Genomic DNA, 27,268 nt, shown 5'->3' with positions numbered 1-27,268 from the left:
CTCCAACGATTACATGTGAAATGTATACCTACAAATAGGAGGAAAACACAGTATGTGATACATATACAAGCGGCATGGTTATCTTCTGTGAAAGAAGTAAAACTGATTCAGCAAAGACTTTTTATCTGCTGACTTTCTCTCTTATTCCATGCGAGCATCTTTATCACATACACACGCACAAGGCCACAGTGCGCAGGGCTACAAGCGGGAGACATATAACGCCGAGCGATTTGTGAGGTATCATTTTTTGAGGAGGCGGGGGGGGGCAGTCACTACAGTGATGTAGTGCATCAGTTTTGATGCACTACACTACTGATAGGAATGTCATACAACTTCATGTAAACATATCCAAACTATCCCTTTAATGGGCTGTGTAGGTTTTCATGAACTGTTGACCTCTTTGTGTCAGGTCTATGACTGCATTCTAGCCTGTATCTGCAAACGCATCACTGGCATATTGTATTTAGAATGATGGAAAATCCATTTTGCCTTCATGCAGAAAATTGTACTTGATGAAACTGAGCTGTCACTGGCTTCCCCTGGTTTTCAGCAGCTAAACATGCAGTTTGTCGCTGTTTCTGAGATAGAAAATACTTTTGTTCATGGTGCCATTTTCAGGTGAAAGGATGTCGAGTGGATCAAACAAAGATTTGCAGAGATTTTTGAAGGAAATAATAATGTATTCAGAAGATAAATTCTTTATCATTAATGTTTGATCATTTTCACAATCAATGATTGATGCAATTGCACAGTGTGTGTAGTTTGCATGTTCTCCCTGTGCTCCCACATCCCCAAAACATGCATTTGTGGGTGACATTGTCTCTTTGTTTGAATGTGAGAGTAAAATGGTTGTTTGTTCTATGTGCACTCTGATTGCCTCTAAGCTGGGATACGCTCCAGCTCAACCTGATGAGTACAAGCAGTATAGAACATGCATTAATGGATGGAAGGCTAAGGGAAAGATCAACCGAAGACACGCTTTCTTCATATAGCTGAAGATCGTGAAATTCTGACATAAAGAATAATGATCTATCTCATGATTCATAAATTGCATTCAGATTCATACATTGCATTACGATTTATGAATGACTTTTATTTATGTACATGATTCTAAGTCTTTCTTCACACGTCATATCACCAATGACTCAAAATTCCACATTCATAAGTATTCTGTTTTCAATAAATCACTTCAATAAATTTGTCGAGCCTGTGAATTTAGGAGACGGCCTGTGCTGCCACCACGTGGCAAAAACTAGGCTGCACTTCAAAAATAGTACTCACCTGTATCAATTACATAAATATATCACTGCGCTAAAAAGTAGTTCTAGACAACTAATAATCAGTAGTTTGTCTTTGTTTTTCACCAACATACCATTTGATTTGATTTCAAACAACTGAATTTGTGTAAATTAAATATGTGTAAATTAAATTTCTTGTAATCGATTGAATTGCTGTCTGAGCTGTTGTAATGCGCAACGATTTTCTGAGTGATGAGGCCAATTTGGCAATTCAGTCAGATTCGTTTATACATCCTGGGAGGTGGTCGCACTAAAGTTAGGTTGTCGACAAACTACATTTTCCCCCCATCGAGTGAGTATGCCAGTCAGAGTATATGTACTTTGAAAGTTAGTGCTTTAATGATTGTTTATTTGTAGTTATAGCACGGTATCAACAAAAATAGGTAATCTCGATGCCAACTTATACACTGTGACTCGTACAAAAACCTGTTATATAACGTTGTACATGTTTGGGTGTGTTTTGGATTGATTAGTATCACCAAATTTATCAAGACAAGGGTTAGCATCGTCGGCACGTGCAAAGCATTAGCTTAATGTTCACTTGTGCAACTGAACTTTAGCTGAGGCCTAACTGTTGTGAGTGGTAATCATGTTTTATGTTTCATCGATTGTTATTGTTGGACATTTGTCAACCGTATGTAATGAACTCCGAATTTGTCCTGTGTGGTTAATATTGTGGTTTTCAATAAAAGGACACGATTTGCGATTTTGAGGAAGAATGACCAGTCGGGCACGTGCAAGATCACGAGGCAGGGCTCGTGGTCAGGAGCCAGCTGCACCTGGAGCGGTAAGAACACTCAACATTAAAATCCATTGCTGTAGTCACATCCAATCACAAAAATAAATGCATTAATTTATTATAAACGATTCACTCCACATCCAACTGTGTATTTTGTAGTGTATAAGGAGTAGCGATGTTAGAAAACCTGTTTTTTAGCGATGCAAAAATCTGACACTGAGCGTGGACGCTCAGTGAGTGTTGAACCACATCGACTCATACTTAAGCCTTTCAAACTCATGAATCGGAGCTTCAGCACAAGCAATATAAATAACATAAAAAGGTATGTAGGATATTAATTCACTCTAATATCTATCTGCAGATTAAATTTTATTAAATCTGCGAAATACTTTTTTTTTTTTTTTTTTTTTAACCCGGAATTACTACATGTCTGGTTTACATTGTCATATTTTCAGTATGGATGCCTTGATTGTAAATATACAAGCAAATAAAATATGGATAATTTAGATGTCAAATATGGAGTGGATGTTGGTGGATTTAATACATTCCTGTCATTGATGATAGCTATGTGTATTTCTTGTGGTTAGTGTGGGGTGTAAACAAATACACAGCGTTTGACTGCATTGAAGTGCTAGGCCTACATGAAAAATATTAACACTTGATTTTCTTCCCTGGACTTTTTGATGATCAAAAAAATGTAAATGACTACTCTGACTTTTGAAACAGATTTTCACGGCCTAAGTTATTCTACTGTATATTTTGTTGTGCCGTTGTACTTGCCAAGGTCCGTGGGTCGATCACAACTTTTGTCTTGACTCAGTGTTAAAGCAATGGGGACCAAAGGCACTATTTTCCGGTATAAAGTCTGCTGTAACTTTTTAATATTTGGGGTAGAGAAGTGAATGAGGTATGAAATTAAAGTTCAAGTCATGTTTTACCAGAATTAATCACAGACTTGAGTTTACAAATTCCAAAATTTTGTAACAGTGATGTAAGGAGCATATCTGCCAGAATTTACATTTGATGATAAGGGACCTGTTTTGGAAAATACGTTTTTTTTTGTGTGTGTTTTTTTTCTTTTTTTTGTCCAGACCAGAAGCCGAAAAGTGTGGACGCACACAGTACACAGCAAAGTGCGATGACTACACTAACTGAAAGTTTTGATCATGAGAAAGTTAGTTTGAAACGACAAAATATTTTTTAATGAGCAATCACATTGCTATACATCACATTAGTTCAAAAGTTAACAGATGTGTCTGTGTTGAATAATAATTCATAATTAGTAATTGCTGACTTTGTTATGGAGCAAGCTCAGCAAGTCCAATCGAATCATCTTTAAAATGAGTACCACTGTTGGTCGGGGTGCCATCTAGTGGTAAATAAAAATTGTATTTGCGACATACCGCAACAGTACATTGACATACATGAAGTAATTGTACAAACTAGGGCTGGCCGATATGGACAAACTCGTGTCCAAATATAAGGGGTGCCACAAAAAAAATATACACGCTTTAAATAATTGTGAACTAGGTGTTTATTATAATTTGTTCAATTTTCAAAGTCTAATAGAATTTACAAACATCATTTTATGGTTTTGCCACTCCCTATTCTCAAACTGACATCTGTTCTGGTCCAGACACTACTGACAACACTAAGCAATTGAATTGCACACATTATGATGATCATCTTTGGTATTTGCGTGCTTTCACGCTCAGTGGCTGGTCCCCATCGGTATTAGGTATCCCCATCGAAAAAGTCGAGTGGTGTGAGATCTGGTGAATGCGGAGAGTATTCAGCGAAACCCTCCTTCCAATCCACCTGTTTGGCAAACTCTCAACAAGGAAGGATGTGTATACATTTACATATATATATATATATATGACACTGAGCGTGGACGCTCAGTGTATGTGTGTGTGTATATATGTGTGTATATATATATATATATATATATATATATATATATATTATATTATATTATATTATATTATATAAAACCAATATTTTTTCCATAAAGTGAGTTTAGTTGTGTGAACTTGTTTCATTATGACATCGCGCCTCCAAGATGCGTGGATTTCCACTGCAGTGTGCAGAGAGAGCTTTACTTTCACCTTCATGTTCCCAAATACCAAAAACTCCAGCAACGTCAAAAAAAGCTAGATTTGTCGATACTTTTTGAGAAAATGTCACCAAGAGGGTTTGGAATGTTGCCAGATCTAGCACGAAGGGGGCAGGGGAACAGCCTCGCTAAGGAGCACTGACACACAGCAGTGATGTGTGAGACAGACCATGTCAAGATACAAGAGAAGCGCGCAAATGCAGTCTATCGCTATGAACGTTATGTTTTGTTTTGATATCGTGCGTCAAAGGATTATCAAAATTTGAAAAATATCGATACAGTATATCGCCCAGCCCTAGTACAATCACAAATTTCTAAACCTGAGATTAGCTGAATTTCCAATAAAAGTTACCATTGCTGAAATATTCATTAAATTGGCCATTTGTACCATGCTTGGGCCCTATTTAACACTAAAGTCTGGCGTATTTGGCTCGTGTGAGTGCTCTGATCCGTGCATGCTCTGATCCGTGCGCACATTTGGAAAACTCTCCTCCTTTGGCATGATCGGAAGAGGTGGGCCAGGGCGCGGCATGGTCGCATGCACACTTGTGTAGGCAAGCAAATGGACCAAGGCACAAATACTAAAGTATGAATGCAGGCCAGTGGGGGACAGGAGAGCAGGGTTTCCCTTAGGGTATTCTGAAGCTGTGGTGGTGGGCTGCATGGGAGGGTGGACTGCCGCCGCTGTCTGCATTTTTTTTTTTTTTTTTTGATGTAATTTCTATGGCTATATAGCATATACAGTATATCCATTCATACAATATATTAATATTGTTAGCAAGTAAAAAGGTGTGGCTGCTTTTATTTTGTAGTGTAGCTGCAACGATCAATTACATGTAGCGGAAACCCTGGGAGAGGGAATCCAAGTGCAGCACAGCACAAAAAGCCTAGTGTGTGCACGTCTTCACTCACTTTAGACGCCACAAGCCAGTACCTGCAAGAACAAGGCACATTATTTGAAGCTAAACTATAAGTGGTAAGTGGAGGTGGGAATAACAGAGGTACATGTCTAACAAAAATAATTCGTAATGTGGTCCTTGATGTAAAAAGGTTGAGAACCATTGGACTACTCTTGAACTTTTTACAGGATCAACTTCTACAATGGAGCACTACACTAAAATGCTTTCTGACCCTGATGTAGAGGGTTGCATGTCAGCTAACCATTAGAAAACTAGCCAGGCAATTTAGAAAACTTACAATAGGTGTTTCACAAATACACCCCTGATAATACTTTAAAAAACACAATTTAAACCTTTTATTTTAAAGAGCTGCCTACAGTGTGGAAAAAATTGATCCCCTGCTGAGCTACAGTAGTATGTTGTTACTCCCTTACAAGGATACAGTATGAACAGACCAGAATTATTATAGTATGTTAATTTTAAGAGACAGCGTGTTGAAGAAAACAGATAATTGTAACAAAGATTATAAAGTAACTTATAGTAAATGAGGGAAATTTTGGGTATTTGATCCTCAAGCAAAACGCAACGTATTACTTGGCAGGGGGAACCCTTGTTGAAAAGCAGAGTTCACAAACCATTTCATTTCCCTCAATGGTCAAGTCTACCTTTTTTTTTTTTTTTTTTTAAACCAGAGAAATGGCCCAAACCAGAATATTCACACCTCCATGTTTGACAGTAGGGATCTTCTTGCTGATGGTATATTCAGCATTTGGTGCCTCCAAAGGCAGAACATGTCAATGCCAATGAGTTCAATTGTGGTCTCACACAAGTCCAAATCACACTCGAGCCTTGTCTGAAACATTCAGGTGTTTATAGGTGACAAGCAAATTAGTGTCTCATCTAATGATATATTTCAAAAATTCACTTTGCATTTTATAATATGCAGAGGGCCATTAACAAACCCAAAAATGGCCCCTATGCCGCACTTTAAACACTCTTAGTTTACAGCATGTTTAAAAAAAATATAAAAATTTAAGGAAAGTGCAATTATGTACAGCGACAATTTGAACAGTTGGAATTATTTTATTTTCAGGCAATTTTATTGCTTGAAGTACAGTAATAGTTCCAGCTTGTAGTGCTGTTCCTGAACTTGACTGAACAAAGTGCTTGAATTTGACCTTTTCATACTTGGTTTAGGTACAATAAACATTTTTCATTAATGACAAGTCTCAGCATTGTGATAACACGAAGAAAACAGTATCTATTTCTTCAATGTTTTTCCATTGCTTATTCTGCCAAATATTTGAACTTTTACTGTTTTCAATGCACTCTGAAGGCTCAGTCTCGAGAGCCTGCACCAAAAGCTGCACCACAAGCAGAGGGTGAGCTGGTTGGTCGAGGGAGGCAGAAAAGTGGCCCAGTACCTTTTGCTGAAGCAGGTATATTGATGTACTTTAATTAATCTAATGGTATAGTCTTATTGCGCTTAAATCGTCAATGCCATACTTGGCTGTTAAAAGCCACTGTGGCAGAGGGGTGTGTGAGAGATGTGTGTACTTCAACATATTACTCAATCTGTTGACTTACTAAATTGTATGTGTAAATATTTTCTGTTCATGTTTTCTAGCTGTACAACAGATCTCAGCAGGATTTCATCAGGTGAAACTGGGAGAAAGAGGTGGACGTCGTAGAGATTTCCATGATGTCGGAATTTATACCAGGCAGACAATGGAGCATGTCAGAGAGTCAAAGTCTGGTCTGTCACAATTTTTAAAAAAGTTTTAAACGTGCATATCTTGTTTGAGCTAATAACTGAATGTACTATTAACATATTGACTATTTCAGGAACAAGCGGCTCTGCTATCCAGCTGTCATCAAACTTCTTTCGCATCCTCTCCCGCCCTGAGTGGCTTCTGTACCAGTACCACGTGGACTTCAAACCACCAATGGAGTCTCGTCGCCTAAGATCAGCCCTTCTATTTCAGCATGAGCAAGCCCTGGGGTCAGCTCACTGTTTTGATGGAGCGATTCTGTTTCTGCCTCTCAGACTTCATAACAAGGTGCTGTCAGGCTACAACATGCAATATTTAGTTAACCATCTGTTTGTGATGTTTTGTCGAAAATTGAATGTTTGTTGACTCTGCCTAAATATGTTGTGTGTTCAGGAGACTGTGTTACACAGCAAGACAAGAAATGGGGAGGAAGTTCAGATAACTGTCACCTTGACAAATGAACTGCCACCAACATCACCAGTGTGTCTGCAGTTTTACAACATCATATTCAGAAGGTCTACTTTCTGGTTTTTCCATATGAAGTGTTATCTGTTAGAATTGTTCCATTGGTGCACTCTATTTTTATATCTGTTCACACCTCAACAGTATCAGTAACAGCATGCGGAAATTACAGATGTTGCTCCATAACAACACATTAATCTAGTGGAGAATAGGGGACACTAATTTCGGCTGGGTGAGAGAAATGGCTAAATATTAGGGGTGTCATGAAACACTCCCAGACTTGTTTAACTGAGTCTCAAAACAATGCAGGTACATTTTGAAATGTTTTATAAATTTGCACGCATGACCATTTTAACTGTTCAACTTTGTTCCACAAATTGAAACAAAAACTAAGAATTCAGAAAGTTAAAATGACTGCATTTGTAGCTGCTACTAATCATTTATGTTAACGTGTAGTTATGTAACGACATGTAAAATAGATTGCAATAGATTTGCTTTAAGTTTACCGAAAAGAACAGTTCCATGATGCTTGGAGTGCTCTATCAGGGAGTAATGAATTAGTCTGAAATAGATGTTTTGATAGAAGTCTTGTGCTGCGATAGTATTTTGATCCGACAAATCTTAAGTAACTTTGATCAAATGTAGAAATGCTACAGCTTCTGCATGGACAGTAACACCGAGGCAGTGGATGGAAGGGGAGAGCAGCCACATATTGCGAGGGAGTGACGCTGCGAACACCAAAGTAGGTTGGAATGCAAGGTTTATAGCGTGCGTAAAGCACTTAATATGCGGTTCCAATAATGCGTCGCAGACTGACACTTTCATATTACATGTATAGTCATTCACAAAAAATATCGTCACATGTTAATCTCGCAAGATGTGTGTTTGTGTGTTTATGATACCTTGAGTGACTGTTTAGTAACATGCTATTTTATTTTTTACAAACTCTGAACCTGGGTACATTTCATATTAAGCCAGTTCCGAGCTGGTCGACTCGATTTTAAGTCTGGTCGGGCGTCAGTTGTCAAGTGTTGTATGAGAGGAAACTACTGATCATTTGGATTTCTGGCATGTCAGATTTGGTTTGCTATGACAGTCGTCTTGCACAGTGGAAGCAGAGTTATGTTTTCTTTAATACTAGTTTTCATAGTCAAGCATGTCATAAGTCCTCACAGTGCAAATGTCAAATAGACTATCCCGATCTGATCGCAGATAAGCAGCATAAACATGCTCTGTATATAATCGCTGAAACATAATTTGTCCAATTCACTGATCCGATCAATGACTTTAACAGGATGCAGTTTTCGATATTTTGTATGCTACAGAAAAATGTCGGTGTGGAGCTTCAGCTTGAATGAGACGGATAAAGCACATGCAACTTGAAGTTTGTTTTGAGTCTGAATGCTTTACTGGAACTATACAAAGTACAAAGAGAAAGTTGCAGCATAAAACAATGGAGAGCAGATTGTGTTCATACTGTCGTGTCCTGACTGAAATTTTCTTTAAGGTTTATTGACCAACCATAACATATTAATGTCAGCCTTAACCAATGCAAACAGCGTAACTCTCACACCCGTCACTGGCAGCACGTTTTCACCAATCATATGTCATACTGTATCATGTTGTGCTTAAGGTATCATCACGGACCTCCAGAAACACAATCATGAGCAACATTACCATACCATAAGAGTACGGGCCTATGATTTCCGCTTTAACGGAATCGGGGACGGAATTGCAAAATAGGCCGATTTAAAAACAATATATTTAAATGCATAATTTCACAAAATTTGACTGTGTGAATGAAATGCTGTAACCATGAGGAAGAGATTGTCCTCACATATACTAACTAGCCCCCTGAACTGAACATGTCGAGGTGGCAACCGGAAACGTCAGCAAAAAAAACTTGGAAACTCTTGTCATGGAGCGTGAGCTTGCGTATAGCAATAGCCAGTGTAAGCTAGCTGAGTTAGCTTAGTTTAAACTGGACTTTCATGCCGACATAGGTACTCCTATGTGCTGGTTACGTGCAAAAATGGGGAAAATCGCAATAGACGCGCACATTGCCCGCACGGATTTTCAAACCTGCAGACGGCACGCAAAGCCCGTAGGAAGAAAATTGAGATGCAAATTCTTTTCTGCATGCACGCAGGAAAACCTTGCACGCAGCCAGATCGCAAGGGCAAGGCAGAGAAGTGTGTGTGTCGTAAGTTAAAAGTACATTGTGTACAGCTCCTCCCGCATCAGGGGACTCCTCCAGCTGTACATTCGGGTTCTCCCGACCTCCGTGGATGCACAGCGGCTGCTCACATAGCATATCAGACATTAATGCGTTTTGCCCGGCCACGGCGGGTGGCTCTTCCCGCTGTACACTCTGGTTCTCCCGGTCACCATAGCCGTAGGTGCCGTAGAAAGCCAGTACGCCCATCTTGCAATCGAAGTGAGTGGGCTTCACAAGCCTTGTACAATGCCCACACACGGTACGTCCCGAATAAGTGAAAGGTACGACAGCCTTACATGAAGCATACCTAGCATGCACGAGTCGCACACCGCACTCACAATCTAAAAGCTAGAAACTGTAATTATGCCATCCTCCATAAATTGCTGTGCATACATGCGTGTGTTTTACATCCTCGTCTGTGCCACACAGGCTGGATGACAAGAAGGTTCACTCTCCACATGTCTCTGTGCATTGGTTCTATAGTGGAATGAATTGAGAGTGAGCCCTCTCATTCAGCCTCTTAATGGAGGCGGGGCTACAAGTGAGTGGATACAGATGATTTGCGGGTAGCTTCAGCAGGCAGCATACACTCGCATGAATCAGAAGCGATGGTTTCTGAGGAGAATGCCACAGCCAACAGCCCCAGTGGGGGAATATTTTGGTTTTAAAAAGAACAAGGTGAGCGCATAAGCAAATGACCGACACGGACAGTTTTCTCAACTGGGGGGAAAAAAAATCCCAGGTGCTCGGGCAGCAATGCCTTTGTCCTGACAGTCAATGCTTACTGAGGCGTTTGGTTGGCAAGTATAAACAGAAGAGTGCGAAATGGTGCACGCTCACAGTCGCCCGCTACATTGCAAAATAAATGCAACCATTCAATACGGTAATATGGCATAAATTTTAAACTACATACTGTAGCATTGCTGGTAGCACTTCCTATTTCCCAGCGTGCTTTGCTGACTGTTGTTAATGGCTGCTAAGTTACATGTTTAGAGCTCACATAGTTGTTGGTTATTGCATTATTCGTTTAGTTTTTAATAGTTTATCTATTTGAAATAAATCATAATTGTAAAAATCGTAATTGACCTGCAGTATAAACATAGCTCAGTGGTTTTCTATTTTCTGACATGGCCCCCACCCCCATATACAGTATGTATTTACCTGTATTGTACATACTAAACTTGAAACAAATTGGAGTCAACTTGCATGTTCAGTGTGATAAATTTGTACATGTTGGCAGGTCTGCACTACCATTGAAAGGCCTCCTCCTCTCATGACCCCCCGCCGCTCCCAACCGCCGCCGCCGCCACCACCACCACACATACACACGGGGCTACTTGAGAAGCACTGACAGCTTATGAATTTGTTATATACAACTTCAAACCAATTATGTGGTATCATTTCTTCTAAAGGATTTTGAGAATCCTCGGCATGCAACAGATTGGACGCAACTACTACAATGCCAAAGATCCACTCAACCTCCCAAACCACAGGTATATTCTTTTGCTTTCAAAACAACATATCACCATCTGTTTATTTGTAGATGTCTACCAATTTTGGATTTTTGCTCAAGACATTCCTTTGTTGGGTTATTAAAAGGTCTGAGAAATTTCAGTTGTATTCAGTGCTGTATTAAAAGAAATGTAAGGAACTATGACTTACGACTGGCAATACAGTATTAAGAGAAAAGGGAAATGACTGTTTTTTACTTTGTGATCAACTGTAATGTACACTTGATTGATTCAGGACAAAAGACGTTACCCCATTTTTACAAATAACATTTTTTTCTAGACTGACCATATGGCCAGGCTATACCACAGCTATTTTGCAGTACGAGTCATCTATCATGCTGTGTACCGACGTGAGCCACAAGGTGCTGCGTAGTGAGACGGTTCTTGACTTTATGGTCAACCTGAGGCAGAAGTGTGGACCTCGTTCGTTCACTGAGATCTGTGCCAAGGAGCTTGTTGGACTCATCGTTCTCACTAAGTAAGAAGCACATTTTACACGTTTCTGTGAGCATTATAAATATGAAAGTAATCTTAGTTGGCCCAAATAATGAAGCTAGTGACATCTTTAATCACCGTTTAACTGTTTTCTCTTCCTGTTTCCTGTTATCAGGTACAACAACAAAACCTACAGGATTGATGACATCGCTTGGGATCAGACCCCAAACAACACTTTCACCAGGGGGGACACAGACATCTCCTTCAAGAACTACTACAAAAATGTTAGTTTCACGGTTACTTTCATATGACTACCGTATTTTCGCCATCATAAGGCGCACTTAAAAGTCCTACATTTTCTCCGAAATGGACGGGGCGCCTTATAATGCAGCACGCCTTATGTGTGCACCGAGTTCCAAAATCTGTTAATGTTGTTGTGACTTTGATGAGCGCTCCGCTTGACTGACTCGAAGCATTTCCTGCCGACACACTGCTTATATAGACAAAAGGTGGACGTGACTGAGGACAGCAAAGCAAAGGCGGACATGACTGGGGACAGTATGTGGATGTTAAAGGGGGAAGGGTGGGCGTGAAAGAGGAAGCTAAAGGCACGCCCCCAGTAAGTAGTATACAGTGCCGGTATGTGCATTGTGAAAAACATCGGTTTGGCTAAGGACTCCCGAAAATGGCACCTACAAAGAGACAGGATTATGAAGCACAGTTTAAACTGCTAGCTATCAGCTACGCGGAGGAACATGGAAATCAAGCAGCCGCAAGAGAATTCAAGATCAACGAAACAGCGCCATCTACCCATCCGGGCAAGGACTACCGTGGCGCGGCAACTTCCGGCGGGTTACAAGGAAAAGCTGGCCATCTTCTGCTCCTACTGCAATAAAAAAATTGCCGACAAACACATCCAGCCCAACTACATCACCAATGTGGATGAGGTGCCGCACACTCGACATCGACATTGTAGATTGCTACACACAGCGATACACGGGGCACGAGAAGTCGGCTTTTACTGTTTGTCCATGGTCTACACAAGAATGTACAGATGTACACATTCGTTATTCACAACAGCTGCACAACAGCTGTTCTTTGCCAGATTTCTTTGGAAGATTGGGCCACTTTGCCATCCTCAGTAAAATGTAAGTAAAGTAAAAGTAGTGTCAGAATTACATGCTTTTACAGGGCATCCATGCCTGTAATTTGAATTGAAGGCCTTTTAAAATATAACTCTTAAAATCTCCTGACAAATACAATTTGGAAAGGTCTTAAGAATTTATCGAGCACAACAAAGTGTGCTTGATTTTTTTTGTGATTTGGTCACACCACTACAACTGGGGCATACAAAAAACTGAAGACTGTAGTATTCCTTTACCCTATTCCTGAATTGTGTTGCAGCAATATGGCCTTGAAATCACCGATGGCAACCAGGTGCTGCTGGTCAGCAATGTGAAGAGGGTTCGTCCCGGTCAAGCTCTTGCTGGACCAGCTATGCTCATCCCAGAGCTGTGCTACCTTACAGGTTCTGACTTGCATTATGTCGAGCTTGATATTATCATGTGTTGTATAATACTCTGATTTGCTATACAGTGGGAGGAAAAACTATGAACTAGGGATGCTTCGACCAATAATCCAAGACTGAAATCGGCCGATACGATCACATGGATTTATACATTTTCCAGTTTATTTATGAGTGCTATTGGCCAGTATAAAGTCAATTATTAACAAAGGGGGGAGGGGCAAAATGTGAATTTTTAATTTTTTTTTTTTTTTTTACATGGAACTCAGAATTTCTATCACCCAGTTACTGGCTATATATGAAAAAAGGAACCATAAAATCACCTTAATTTAGGAGACTTTTGATGTGAGAGTACAGTGGTGGAACCAGTGAAGTGAGAGAGCACTCGTCGAACGCGGTGTCTTACGCTGTGAGAGGCTGGTCATCTCATCCGATGAATTCAATTATTTTTCGGGTTATCAGCAAATCCTTCTGACTGTCACACTAATACGCACGAGTGTTAGCCACAAGACATTTGACTGATGATCACACCGTGAGCCTCGAAGTCGCCATACTCCGTCAATTGTTCTTCAAATGCCGTATTAAAGCTTTTTAACGTGCTACCCCTGCAAGATAGTTTTTGTGGCACGTGTTGGTAAGGTCCACATGACAGACATGATTGTAATTGTTTTGAAGGAAAGTGGGAGGACGACTCTGCCAAAGACGTTAGGACAAGAAACTAACCTGCACGAAAGGATCGCTGCGGCCTGCAATAGTACGAGCCACAGATTATCGTCTTTTGTAATGGGCATTGAAAGGCATTTATCGGCATATGCCGATCACTTTTTTTTTTTTTTTAATTCACAGAAATCATCTGCTACTGAACAGTGGCCGATTGGTCACAGCACCCCTAATGTGAACCCTTTCAAATTTATTACATTTCTGCATAAATTGCTATCATCCAAATCATCCGTCTATCAAATCACAAGAATAAGCTGTCTGCTGAAACTAATATCACATGTTTTTCATATACAACGTAACGTAACCATTCACATGGAGGAAAAAATGAACCCTTGGATAACTGGTTGACTTTCTGGCAGCAATAACCTCAACCGAACGTTTCCTGTAGTTGCAATAAGACAAAAACGATCAGGATGAATTTAGGACCATTCTCTCTACAAAACTGCTTTCAGTTCAGCAAGATTCCAGGGATGCCTGGTGTGAATAAATCTCTTGAGGTCATGTCAGAGCATCTCAATCGGGTTGAGGTCAGGACTTGGACTGGGCCACTCAGAACACTCATTTTCTTCTTTTAAAGCCATTATTTTGTAGATTTGCTTCTGTGTTTTAGATCATTGTCCTCATGCAACACCAGTCCTCTTGAGTTTCAACTGTTGGAGAGATGACCTCAGGTTCTTCAGCACAATATTGCGATACACACTGAATTAATTTTTCTATTGATGATGGCAAGTTGTCCAGGCCCTGAGGCAGCAAGGAATGGCCATACAATAATGCTCCCTCCACCATGCTTCAGTTGAGATAAGGTGTTGAGTGCTGTGCCATTGTTCCTCCACACATGGTGGTGTGTTTCTCCCAAACAATTCAACTTTGGTTTCATCTGTCCACAGCATATTTTGATAGTGCTGTGGAACATCCAGATTCTCTTTAGCAAACTGCAAATGCAGCAATGTTTTTTTTTTTTTAAGACCTCAACTGCATCCTCCTCAATGTTCTCCCGTAAACCCCATTCTTGTTTCGTATTTTACGTGTTTTATATATTAGAGATGTTATGTGCCAGTGATTTCTATAAGTCTTCAGTGACACTCAAGGGTTCTTTATCTCCTTGAGCATTCTACACTGTGTTCTTTCTCCATTTATAGGCAATTTGTCTGATAAACAAAGACTTTTAGAGATACTTTTGTAACCTTTTCTAGTTCTATTTATAAGTCAAGATTTTTTTTATCGTGGCTCTTCTGAGCAAGGCATGGTTCACATCAGGCAATGCTTTTTGATGAGACCTTCTAAACTGCATGTTTTCTAGTGGCCAAAGCAGCTTTACGCCACACTTCCAATCTTGTCTCCTTGATTGGACTCAACGTTGGCTCACGCCCAACTCTAATTTCTCTCGAATGTCATCGAATCCGAATCTGTAGCTTGGAGGTTCACTTTTCTACCTGTCCTGTAAATCTTTATTTTCCAAAAAATATTTTTAAAAATAAGTTTTTGTAGTATTAGTTTTATCAGACTTTTATTCTTGTGATTTAGATGATCAGGCTACATTTTATGACCAATGTATGCAGGCTTGGAGATAATTTGAAAGGGTTCACATACTTTTTCTTCCCACTGAATACATATAGGTGAATCGCAGTAAATTAGAATGCTGTATCGTGCAAAAGGTTTTTGGGGAGTTCAAGGTAAAGACTAAAGGCTCAGGAAGTTTTTGCAGTTTATTGTATTTCATCACAGTAATGAAATACCTTATTGAATATTATACTATAGAATATAAGTTTTACTTTTCAATTGATATACCAAAATGAGTAAATTTAATTCATTGGCATACATGTGTGCGTGCGTGTGTGTGTGTGTGTACACAATATATTTATGCATGTGTATAACTGTATGTTTCAGGCCTGACTGACAAGATGCGTGCAGATTACACCATTATGAAGGACCTGAATACTCATACCAAGCTGCTCCCAGAACAGAGGGCAGCACGCCTCCTCAGTTTTTCAGCTACTATAAATAAGTAGGTGGACACTTGTATTTACCTTGAATTGTCTAAATCAGGGGTGCTCACACTTTTTCAGCCTGTCAGCTACTTTTAAAATGACCAAAGATCTACCTCCTATTAGAAACATAGAAAATCTGTTGATATATACAGTATAAGCATGTTGGCCACACAGTCAGGAGATTGGGAAGATCTGGGTTTGAATCTTTGCTTGGGCATGTCTGTGTGGAGTTTGCATGTTCTCCGCATGCGTGCGTGGGTTTTCTCCGGGTACTCCGGTTTTGTCCCACATTCCAAAAACATGCATGTCAGGTTAATCGGCGACTCTAAATTGTCCATAGGAATGAATGGGAGTTGAGTGGTGGTTTATGTGCCCTGCGATTGGCTGGCGACCAGTCCAGGGTGTACCACGCCTCACGCCTGAAGTCAGCTGGGATAGGCCCCAGCATACCTTCGCGACCGTAATTACAATAAGTGGCATAGAAGATGGATGGATTGATATTTACTATATTTAAAAATGAGTATTTATGTACATTGTACGTGTATATCAGGGGTGCACACATTTTCAGCATCCAAGTTACAAGTCGACATGATCTCTCTCTTACTAGAAAACATAACATATAAAAATGAATAAATAAAACTGGTCAACTTTTGAAACTACTACGCTAAATACTAGTTAGTATTTCACATTCAGTTTCGAAGTTTACAGGTAAAGTAGTTGATGCTCAAATAAATATGGCAAAGATAATTACACACAATTCTTAAATAGTTGTGTACATAACCTGAGTAGTAGGTAAGTTAAAATAGCTACGTAGCATTCATAATACACACAGTTCATGTATTACGTCTAGCTAGCGAACTACAAATTCTAGCATTTGCTGTCAAACAATACAGATATACAAGAAATGAAAATGATTTTGCAAAAGACAATGCAGCTGAAGTCAAGGAAACATAGGGCACATTTTCCAATTTATGGAATAATTTAAAAGGCACAAATTTAGAAAACACGCATTTCTATTGTGGAGTTCAGGACGCGAAGCAAAGCCATCAAACGATATGTTTTTTGTTTTTACATATCCTCTCATTTGTAATGACTAGTTAACTTATGAAAGGATAACTGGCAAGTTACTTTACCCATAATCAGGATCATAAAGATGAAAGTTGCATCAGCTTGAAACATCTGCTCACCATTTTATCTTTGTCACGGGAGGAGCACCAGTGAATCAGCAGAGGAGCTTAACTCATTGACTGCCAGCCATGTTCAGAGCAGAGATCTCCATACTGCCAGAGTTTTGGGGCATTTTTGCTGAACTTTCAAGACCCACAGAATACTGACTTTTAGGACTACATAAACATTGAAATCTAAAGAAACGTTAGACTCTTCATCAGAAAAAAAAAAGTTTGTTTCTAGCCTTTTTGGCGGTTCTGTTACCCGACTCCGAACTGCTTCCAGTGTCAGGCTCCGGTGTCGCGCAACATGGCTCCGCAAGGTTCACCACTAGCTTGTTGCTTTGGCTGCCATTATCAACTGCATTTGTGTCTGCCACCTACATCACCCATGCCACCTCTGTCTCTGTGACAGTGTTAGCTGCTTGTATTTTTTGTCTCCGCTCGATTTCTGCCTGTGTTTTGCCATTTTCCTCTCTCAACCCACAATCCGTCTTCGACAATCTGTTGCTGCGGGTTGGAGGAAAAGAGAACTGTTGCCCCCTACTGAGACAGAAATACATTGCCTACAAGTCAAAGTCGCACACAACATGAATAAGACTATGATTTGTAGCTCCTGTGAGGGAAAAAAGCAAAAGATGTGAATAGACATCTTTGGCAGTGAACGTTACTTTTTGAAGACGTCATTAGACGTCTTTGGCAGTGAAAGAGTTAATGTCTGACTGATGACATTTATGCGATCGACCCACACACACTTTGTTGTGGTAATGCACAGAGTCCAACTGTGTTCATAACAATTTTTATTACAAAATGTGCCTGTTAGCATGCTCTCACCTGGCAACCGGAACTGGAGTTCATTGTCGTCCGGCTCCGTCGCCCATCTGACGTCATCAGTTGACTCTGCAGTTCTTTATTAAGTTACGTCAGAAGTATCTGCTTTTCTTATTGATAACAGATTGTGTGCAAGTGCTTGTCAAATAAATACAAATTTAAAAGCACGTTCTTTCACATTTCCCTATGCCAAATCAGATCATTTCAACTCCACATAACCAGTGTTCTATCATTAGATTGTGCATGTAGACATAAAATTGTGACCAGTAGATGTAATGTGACTTTACAGGGATGCTGAAGCACAGGAAGAGTTGGAGAAATGGGGACTCAGCTTTGATAAGCAACTCTTAAATCTGACTGGCAGGGTTCTACCGCCAGAGAGGATTTTCCAGGAATCAAGATCGGTAAAAGTACTTCAGTGTTTCATTGCTATATATTGTTTTGCTTATTAAAAATACTGATACTTGTACCATTTTAGTATAGCTATAACCCCCGGACAGCTGATTGGATGAGAGAGATGCGTGGGTTGGCCGTGATCTCTTCTCCTCCACTGCAAAACTGGCTGCTGCTCTACACAAGACGGAACACCAAGGAAGCTCAGAGCCTCCTGCAGACCCTCCACAAAGTCACACCACCACTTAGGATCTTGTTACAAAAAGCTGTCATGTGAGTTGTTTTTTTTTCTTCAATGTGCCGGTTGCATTGTCCATCTCATTAACTAGGTAACTCAATTATTGGGATGTCTTCATCAGGATTGAGTATGAAGATCACCAGGAGTCTCTCCTGAGAACCCTACAGCAAAATGTTGGAAATGAAATACAGATGGTTGGTTGCAATTTTTTCCCATGTAATTAGAATGCATGAAGTCGTTTTACTGTGATGACTTACATTTAGTGCAGACCTGCCAACATGTACACATTTATGCACCTCCAAAATAAAATCTAACCTCGCACTGGGCCAACGTGGCTGTGATTGGTTGGCTTTTCTAGATTTCCTGTCTGTAGTTCAGAGGGCATACCGCCCAGCTTTGTGGACACCTTGGGTGTGTAGAGATCAACATTTGCAATAGAAGTGACTGATAATAAATTGATGAGTTCCATTTCCAATAATATGCCCTGCATCTCTTTAATTACCATTGTTTGCCAAGAAGGAAGCTAGCAAGCAAATAGTGGACAAGTGTTGTGGTTACTTATTGACTTCATGTCATGACGCGCGCTCCACTCTGACAAAGAGCTATAAAAGCAGCAGTGTCCAAAATGTGGCCCAGAGACGGTTATTGGCCTGTGGCACATTGTACAAGTGAAAGTACAGCACTGACAAAATGTGGCACGCCTGTTTGTTTACCATACTCTCTATCCATTTATCAATGGCGTTGAACAGATGACTGAAGCAAAGGAGCTGTATTTGCATCTCAGCTGTTCATTTACTTGTTGTAGTCTAAATTATTTAAATGTCTAACATTGTATCACACATTTCCTTAGGTGGTGGTGATCCTTAGCAGTAACAGGAAGGACAAATACGACAGCATTAAGAAATACCTTTGTGTAGATTGCCCCACTCCCAGCCAGTGTGTTTTGGCCCGCACCCTCAGCCGACCTCAGGCCCTCATGACTATTGCTACCAAGATTGCACTGCAGATGGCCTGCAAAATTGGAGGAGAGCTATGGAGTGTGGAAATCCCTGTAAGTAAGCCTGGATTTAAACTGCAGGTCAAATTGTCCAATTCAGAATCATGGAATTGGCCAATAAAAACGGAATCTACTTTTAAATGTAGAAATTGTGAATGAAAGGCTGTCATCGTGAGGAGGAACGCTTGTGTGGGGAAGTATTTTACCGGCGGACTGCCAATGGTGGTGGAATCTCATCTTAAACACTGACCTGCCGCCACCTGAAGTAATAATGGCGAAACCGCGGTCTGAAAAGAGAATTGGCGTGAAAACTTGGAAACTCATCTTGTAGGGAGCCATCTGGGTTAGCTTAGTTTAGTAGAGCATGGTAGTGCAGCTGTGTGTGCGCCCCACTCAGGCTGTATGAGTGTTTACACCTTATTTTACCTAGGGCTGTCAATCGATTAAAATATTTAATTGCATTTTGTCCATGGTTCGTTCGTAATTAATCGCAATTAGTTGACAGTTTTTATGTATAAGTATACCTTTTGAAAGATCATTTAAAGTTTGTAATACACCTAATGTATCAACACGAGACTGGTTTGGTTTATACCATTTTGTTGGTTAAACTTTTTTTTTTTAAATATTTTTTACAGCTCAACACGAAATGGACCTCAATGTATAAAAACAACCACAATGTACAAGTAGACCTCGATCTCACAAATTTAATTGTGAAAAGTATTACAAATAAAGGTTTGCAAAAACACCAACTGTTAATTACGTGTTAAAATAGTGGCGTTTAAGGGAATTTTTGTTGGTTATTACCGTGTTAACTTTGACAGCCCTAGTTTTAACTCTTGTTAATGTAACAGCATTTTACAATGCCCGCTGACGTGCAGGTACTAAGTGAAATAAGGACGGGAGGCAGGTTTATTCTTGCAACCAGCTCGTCTTAATTGTCAACATTCTCAACACACTTCCGGCCTTCAAAATACGAGTGCTGCTCACCACATCCTGTCGAATTGGGCAAACATAAGAATGTCAAAATATCTTGTATTAATAACGCAGTTGGAATTGCATTGGTAATTATGTCTTCCTTTAACCATAAAAAGGGCATCACAGTTTGGAGATTTTGTAGCAATGTGTGCGGAGGATGACATCCATTAGAAAAGTTAGCCAGGCTACATCAGTTTCTGAAATACTGCACAAAATGGGCCAATGATGTATTACGTCAATAAATGTACGGATTTTTTCATTTAAGTAAACATTGTCAAAGTACAGTAGTACCTCGCATAACGTAAACCTCCTTTTACTTAAATTCCACTGAACGTAAAGAATTTATGTAAAGTTTTTGCATCGTATTACGTAAGAAATTCCATATAACGTAAAGCGTCAAGTCGGTGCAAGTTCAGAAATTCGATTTGAATAGCTCGCGCGACAGAGAGAGGGAAACATTTTCCAAGACTAACAGAGTACACTTGGTGACGCCTTCTGACGGTTCACGCTCTCATTGGCTGATTATCGGGGCACCGCCTACGCTCTCATCTCATTGGCTGATTTATACAGCGCATACGTGAGTTTGTGTGAGAGACAGACTTCTCCCTTAAACCTCCCTTCCTCATCGTAGTCACCCTTAAACTAGTTGAATGTTTTTGTTTTTCAGTTTTATTCATTTACAGTAATCTTATTTATTACCTTATTTTACTGTATATTGGAATGTTACTCTACTATGTTTCTGCTAACTGTGGACTTTTAATATTTTGCAGGGCCAAAAGGGTGAGTTTGGGAAGATCTTGGAATGGATTAGGCTATTTACATGTATTTTACGCTTCGTATAACGTAAAATCCTATAACGTAAACGTTCTCGGAAGGGATTATTTACATTGTAGGGGCGTCTACTGTACACACTATGCTGGTAAAATAAGTGTAAAAGGTAAACAATTAAAAAAAGTTTAAACTGGGGGGGAAAAAAACTGAATTAGGAGAACAAATAAAATTGATTACAAAGGGTCCTACCTATACTTTATATTTTTGACTGTCCATTTACAAGTAGCAAAGTGATCCTTGTTTATTGTTTTTTTGTTTTTTCATAATCGGCATGACGGTAGTTCTCAAACCAAGAACAAGAGTAATTTAATCTGTTAATATTTGAATGGGCCCCAGGCTGCATTGTACAACAAAAGTTGGTCCCCAAGGTCAAAAAGGCTGAGAACCCCTGCTGTAAGGGGTCTGTGATCCCAAACGTTAGAGAACCCAATTTGTTTTTATTTTTAGTTAATAAAATAATAAAGGATAATAATAAAGGACATGGTATAGACCAGGGGTCACCATCGTTTTTCCTTGTGAGAGCTACTTTTACAAAATGAAAATGGCCAAGAGCGACTCATTTTTGTAACATTTATTTTCAGAGCTTATTTTAAACCCAAACAAAGCGAATATGCTTGTTTTACCAGAACATTAACAAAATGCCGGTGTCCACAACTCACATTTTGTATTTCAGAATGCATTTCTTTCTACTGTTCTTTCATTATTAACTGAAAACCTGAATGAAAAGCAGGCTTGCGGGCACCTCTTTGTGGTCGTGGGGGGCTACCTGGTGCCCGCGGGCACCACGTTGGTGACCCCTGGTATAGACTGTCAAATATGACAGCTATCCCTAAATTACTTTTGTTGTGATCTGTTGCTATTTAGAAAATAAAATACGGGTGCTCCCCAAACATAATGGTAGGGGGAAAACAGCAGGTTAAGAATATATGATCGGTTTGAGGACTTGTTCCCCAAAAGCTCATTGGAATATAACTTATTTGGCACACATTCTAATAAGTATAATAAAAATGCTGACTGCCAGAACCGCAAAAGCAGACTTAATTCAGTCATGTTTTTTCTGTGCAGCTCAAGCAGCTGATGATTGTGGGCATTGACTGCTACCATGATACAACTGCTGGGAAAAGGTCCATTGGTGCTCTGGTGGCCAGCCTAAATCAGAGCATGAGCAGGTTTGGGACCATCACAGGAGCCTGTCTGTTTGTCCTAGAAGATGTGCGTCATTGGCTTGAAAGGTTAACGTTATTTTTTTAACTTGTGAAGGTGGTACTCAAAGGTCAAATTGCAAAACAGAGGGCAGGAAATTATGGATGGGCTGAAGATGGCTTTTGCTGGCAAGTCTATGAAATTATTAAATGTTTTAAAACATATAATTAGATTCCTACTGCTAATAGTGATCGTTGTCATCGGCAGGTGCACTCAAAGACTACTTCAAGTTCAACAGATGCCTTCCGTCACGTATCGTTGTGTATCGTGATGGAGTGGGAGACGGCCAGCTGCACAGCGTGGTAAACTATGAGGTCACCCAGATCATTGACTCCATCAAGTCCATGGGGCAAGACTACATGTAAGTGGTCCTTGATTTGACCTTGAAACCTCAGTGCCAGTTGCACATCTACTGACAGCCTCTCTATTGGTGTAGGCCCAAGCTGAGTGTGGTGGTGGTAAAGAAGCGCATCAGCTGCAGGTTCTTTGAGCACTGCAATGGAAAGATATGCAACCCACCTCCAGGGACTGTCATTGACTCAGAAGTTACCCGTCCAGAATGGTACCCTGTTGCTTTTACACCTGTTCTGTCCTTTCTCTTTTCTCCAAGGAAAGTCTCATTTTATATGGTCAAAAGTGTTTCTTGTTTTGTGGAGGGAAAGTAAACACGAACACTATCAGGGTGGAATTACATTGTTCAGTTAACATGTTGCAACATTAATGTCTCCATCAGTTTGAGTGTTTCATATCCAGTATGTACACTAAGGGACAATTGTACATTTTGCCAGGTATGACTTCTATGTTGTGAGCCAGGCTGTCACCTTTGGAAGCGTGTCTCCAACCCACTACAATGTTGTGTATGACACCAGCGGACTAAAGCCTGATCATATGCAGAGGCTCACCTACAAGCTTTGCCACATGTACTACAACTGGCAGGCAAGTCACTTGCGTTTCTGTGAGCAAAGGATAGGAGGATGAAAAATGTAACTGGAATTTACAGAGAACTAATTCAATGTCAAACGGCGCATCCTCTAACCTGCGCTCTGAAGAAAAACTCAAAATCAACGGCAGGCTTAGTGCTACAACTATCTAAACTCCAGTCTGTTTCCACGAACAATATATAGCTGAAATGTTGGTAAACTGGGGGTGTGACTATTCGTTTCAATAAATATTCCATTCGTATCATGATTTGTGGTTGCCGATACGATTGGAGCGATACGATTCGGTAATTTTTAAATTGATTCAGCACCTTTTTTTTGGCCAAAAATTCAACCAGTGCAACTGTGAAATAAATACCTGGATACTGAGCAGTGCCGCTGAAGTTTCCTAGATTCCCGTTATTTTTTTGTAAGGGAATCGGGTATAAATTAATTATGGATGTAAACAATTAACGTCAAATGCCTGCACATTTTATTTGACTAAATTGCAGCTAACACTTAAGGTTGCATTAACAGGTTAACCTTTTCTGCTCCCTTTTCAATATTCAATACATTTTTAAGAAAAGTACAGTAAGTGTAGTAAGAGCTGACGTTACCTTGCACTGCTGCTGTAGCAGGAACGAGAGTTGCCTGGACGGTCAGCTTTGTGTGAAATCCCATGTCGCCTTAGTAGGTGGTTGGACAGATTTGTTGCGGTTACGTTGTATTTTACTTGACCTTTACATACTTTACAGTGACCGACTTATTTAGAACATCTCCCTCTTTGCAAAAGGCAAAGTGTTTCCACACACTGGACTGCAACGGTGGCTTAATTATCTCTCACTCTCCAGCTTGTCCTCTACCGTCCGCCATGCTATGTTTTGTTGTCTGTTGGCGCGTGTTGATGACATCACAGAGAGGCAGACTGAATCGAGTAACGTTTAATGTGCTAAAAAAAAAAAAAAAAAAAAAACCCACACACTTCCATATACAGTAAAACCTGCTGTGCTTAAATCCAATTCTTTATGTCCTAGTATTGATGCTATCGATTGATTACCTTTTAAACTGTTAGATCGATATGTTGTCCGGAATGACAACTTGGCGATTGTAGTTGGATCATAGGAATATAAATCGATACATCGATGTAGTAGATGAATCGTTACACCCGTATAGTAAACAGTCCTGATCGCTCCTGAAATCACTTACATGCCCCGATATTTTTGCATTTGCACAAATTAAATTATTTTTGTATCTTTGTTGTTTTGTTTTTTTTAGGGGATCATTGCAGTACCAGCCCCCTGCCAGTATGCCCACAAATTGGCCTTTCTTGTGGGTCAAAGCATCCACAGGGAGCCCAGCATGGAGCTGGATAACCTCCTTTTTTATTTGTAGAAGAAAGGTTGTTTGTTTTGTTCTTTGACCTTGTTTTTGTCAGGCCTTGACTTTGATTTATGTTGCTCAGTTTTATGTTTTATACCACCATTTTCCAACAACAATGGCATTTGTTTTTTCGAGGAAATTTAAGCCAATGAAAAGAATTTAATTCTGTTATTTGACATTTGTGGACTTTCTACAATGTAGAGTTGCAGCAACGACTACAAGGTAGTTTTTGTTGGAGTTTTTGAAATTCCTTTGGCTGCCAACCAATCCAGGGTGTACCCCACCTCTTGCCTGAAGTTTACCCTTGACCCTGAAGAGGACAGGTGGTGTAGAAAAAATGTGTATTGTTTAATGATTTGTTACAAGGTTGCTAAATTGAGCTTTTCATTAAAAGATTTCAAACCAGTGTCATACTTTGAGTTGGCAAACATGCAGATGTCACAAAATATTTATATGATTAAGCTTGTTTTTAAAAAAAAGATTGCACATGCAGAGTGTGAGTTTTGTCGGGGAGAAAACTTGCAAACATCCTGCACTAAAGGGCTACACTTCTAGGGATGGAACAGATATTTAAATGAGGCAAGTTGAATGCATTCTGTACTGTACAGGTCACATGGCATGGGGGGGCTTTTTGTTCTACAGTCCCTTAGCCAATTGGGATGCAGAAAACACTGCGGGTTCTCCCTTAGCGAATCAGGATGCAGAACGCAATGCTGTTTAAAAAAAATGCTACACTGTAAAAAATTGCACACAAAAAAATCTGTAATCGCGAGGCTGCGTAAAGTGAACCGCGTTATAGCGAGGGAACACTATAAACATGTATAAAGTATTTACAAATGGACAAAATTACAAAATACAACTCACTCAAATTGACAGGAAGCAATGTGGAGTAAGGAAAACATACGTGTGGGGTGTGTGTTAGTTGGTAGGTGGACATAGCTGGCCAGAAAATGTTTTTCCATAATGTGTTGCATACATCTTTTTCCTATTCATTTTGGCAGTTCTACGTCTATGCACGTGTATAGAGAACATGCACTGCTTATAGTATAAGCAGCTGTGGCTATGTATAGATCTTCAGTACTTGTGACCTACACCATTTCCATTGAAGTGGATTAGGGTTTAGATGAGGGGCTGCTAAGAGGTAGGTGGGCTACACTGTCAAACCTCCAGGTTTGCTCTGTTGGCCATCAAAATGGTGTAATCACTCCTTTTCAAGGTGGGACCTTTACTGGTGTGTTTTTTTGCATCTGAGATGCTGGTGTTAGATAATATGGTAACGTCACAATAGTCATACCATGTAAGAAGCGATACAAATGGATGCATGTGTGACACTGATTTACAAAGAAATGGAACACGAACATCCTTTCACACAGATGCTGCAAAATTTCTGTCGGTAGATCCTGCATTTGTTCACCTTTTACACAGAAAACTGTTCACGTAGCAACACGGCATCCTGTTATCAGATAATAGTATGCATGACGATGCCAGTATAAAGTACTTAGCAACAATTGCTTTCAACATAACAGAGCAGGACAAGTGATGCTCACACTTGTTGCCATCCTGCCTCTGATAGGACTGATGTGTCTGTTGGTCGGTAACAGAACAGTGGCTGTGAAAAGGAGCTATTGTGTGATAAGGCAAGTACATGGAGGTTTGACCTATAAGCTGTTGGCCTTAAGCAGTGACAGACAGCGACAGCTTATTCTAAGAAATGAGAAGTCAGCGCTCAAGAGTGTGTAGCACAAACGCGAGCTGCATATGAAACAGTTCTCACGCAGTGTCGTCTTTGTGCAAACAAGCGACAATGCATTGCGGATGAGCTATCCACTCTCATTCCTACAGAATAAAACACAAAAATCTGTTGATGTATGGATGACAGGCTTGCCAGAAAAATATAAATCCAGGCCTCAAACACCAGAATTTGAACAAATGTGCTTGGCTGACTTTGCGTCAACATGTCGCGTTATCTATGGCAAACAAGCAACCGAGGCTTGTTATACCCGAGGCTCATCCCTAGTTCCCAGGTTGACGTGCCTTCTTCGATATCGTTCGTTATTTGTTAATTGTTGATGAAATAACTTAAACCGAAAGAAGCACACACATGTCTCAGGAAATGTACCAGTCATTCGTCACCTCCAGCAACTCGAGGTTTGCCTTTTTGTTTTTCTATGCCGAGAAGATAATGGTTATATATTTGATGTTAAAGTCAAACATTGATGTGCTCAAATGCACCCACATGAAACATTTAAGTTACATTGCAGTTGAGTGAAAACAAATTAGCCTTTAGTATAAATGTATGCTAACGTTAGCATAAAAGCGTTTACCATTAATGGTAAACGCATGATGGTCATTGCTTGTCTACAAACCATCAAGAAAGGCTTGGATATTTTGACTCCCACTCCAGGGGACCAGATGGTTTACCTGTATCACAGGAACATGGTACAGCTGTCATGATGCTTCTCACAAGCTTGAATGACATGAAATACAAGCTAATGGAGTCATTCGCTCAGTTCAGAGCTCAATTTGACACACAATGTGAGTTCATTGTAGAGCAGGAAGTATTGACAGATATACCCAGAAGAAAACTAAATTCAAAAGAGATCTCAAAAATGTTTAATTTACCTCTCCTAGACCACTTTGAGATATGTGTGACA

The 27,268-nt window shown here is 40.0% G+C and overlaps 1 protein-coding gene across 1 annotated transcript; it reads left to right on the top strand.

Moving 5' to 3' along the window:
- Positions 1-1,428: 1,428 nt before the first annotated feature.
- piwil1 (piwi-like RNA-mediated gene silencing 1) lies at positions 1,429-25,020 on the top strand. Its single transcript, XM_054755884.1, has 21 exons — positions 1,429-1,590; positions 1,991-2,085; positions 6,389-6,491; positions 6,680-6,808; positions 6,898-7,112; positions 7,218-7,339; positions 10,917-10,997; positions 11,296-11,493; positions 11,626-11,734; positions 12,855-12,978; positions 15,583-15,700; positions 17,970-18,084; positions 18,159-18,346; positions 18,433-18,505; positions 19,162-19,362; positions 22,180-22,283; positions 22,375-22,445; positions 22,525-22,678; positions 22,754-22,879; positions 23,106-23,253; positions 24,510-25,020. The coding sequence occupies exons 2-21, from the start codon at positions 2,017-2,019 to the stop codon at positions 24,624-24,626; spliced, it is 2,565 nt and encodes an 854-aa protein (XP_054611859.1). The 5' UTR covers positions 1,429-1,590; positions 1,991-2,016; the 3' UTR covers positions 24,627-25,020.
- The last annotated feature ends 2,248 nt before the right edge of the window (positions 25,021-27,268 follow it).

This window comes from Dunckerocampus dactyliophorus, chromosome 16 (genome assembly GCF_027744805.1).
Source record: "Dunckerocampus dactyliophorus isolate RoL2022-P2 chromosome 16, RoL_Ddac_1.1, whole genome shotgun sequence".
Taxonomy (NCBI): domain Eukaryota; kingdom Metazoa; phylum Chordata; class Actinopteri; order Syngnathiformes; family Syngnathidae; genus Dunckerocampus; species Dunckerocampus dactyliophorus.
This window is presented reverse-complemented; position numbering and strand designations above follow the sequence as displayed.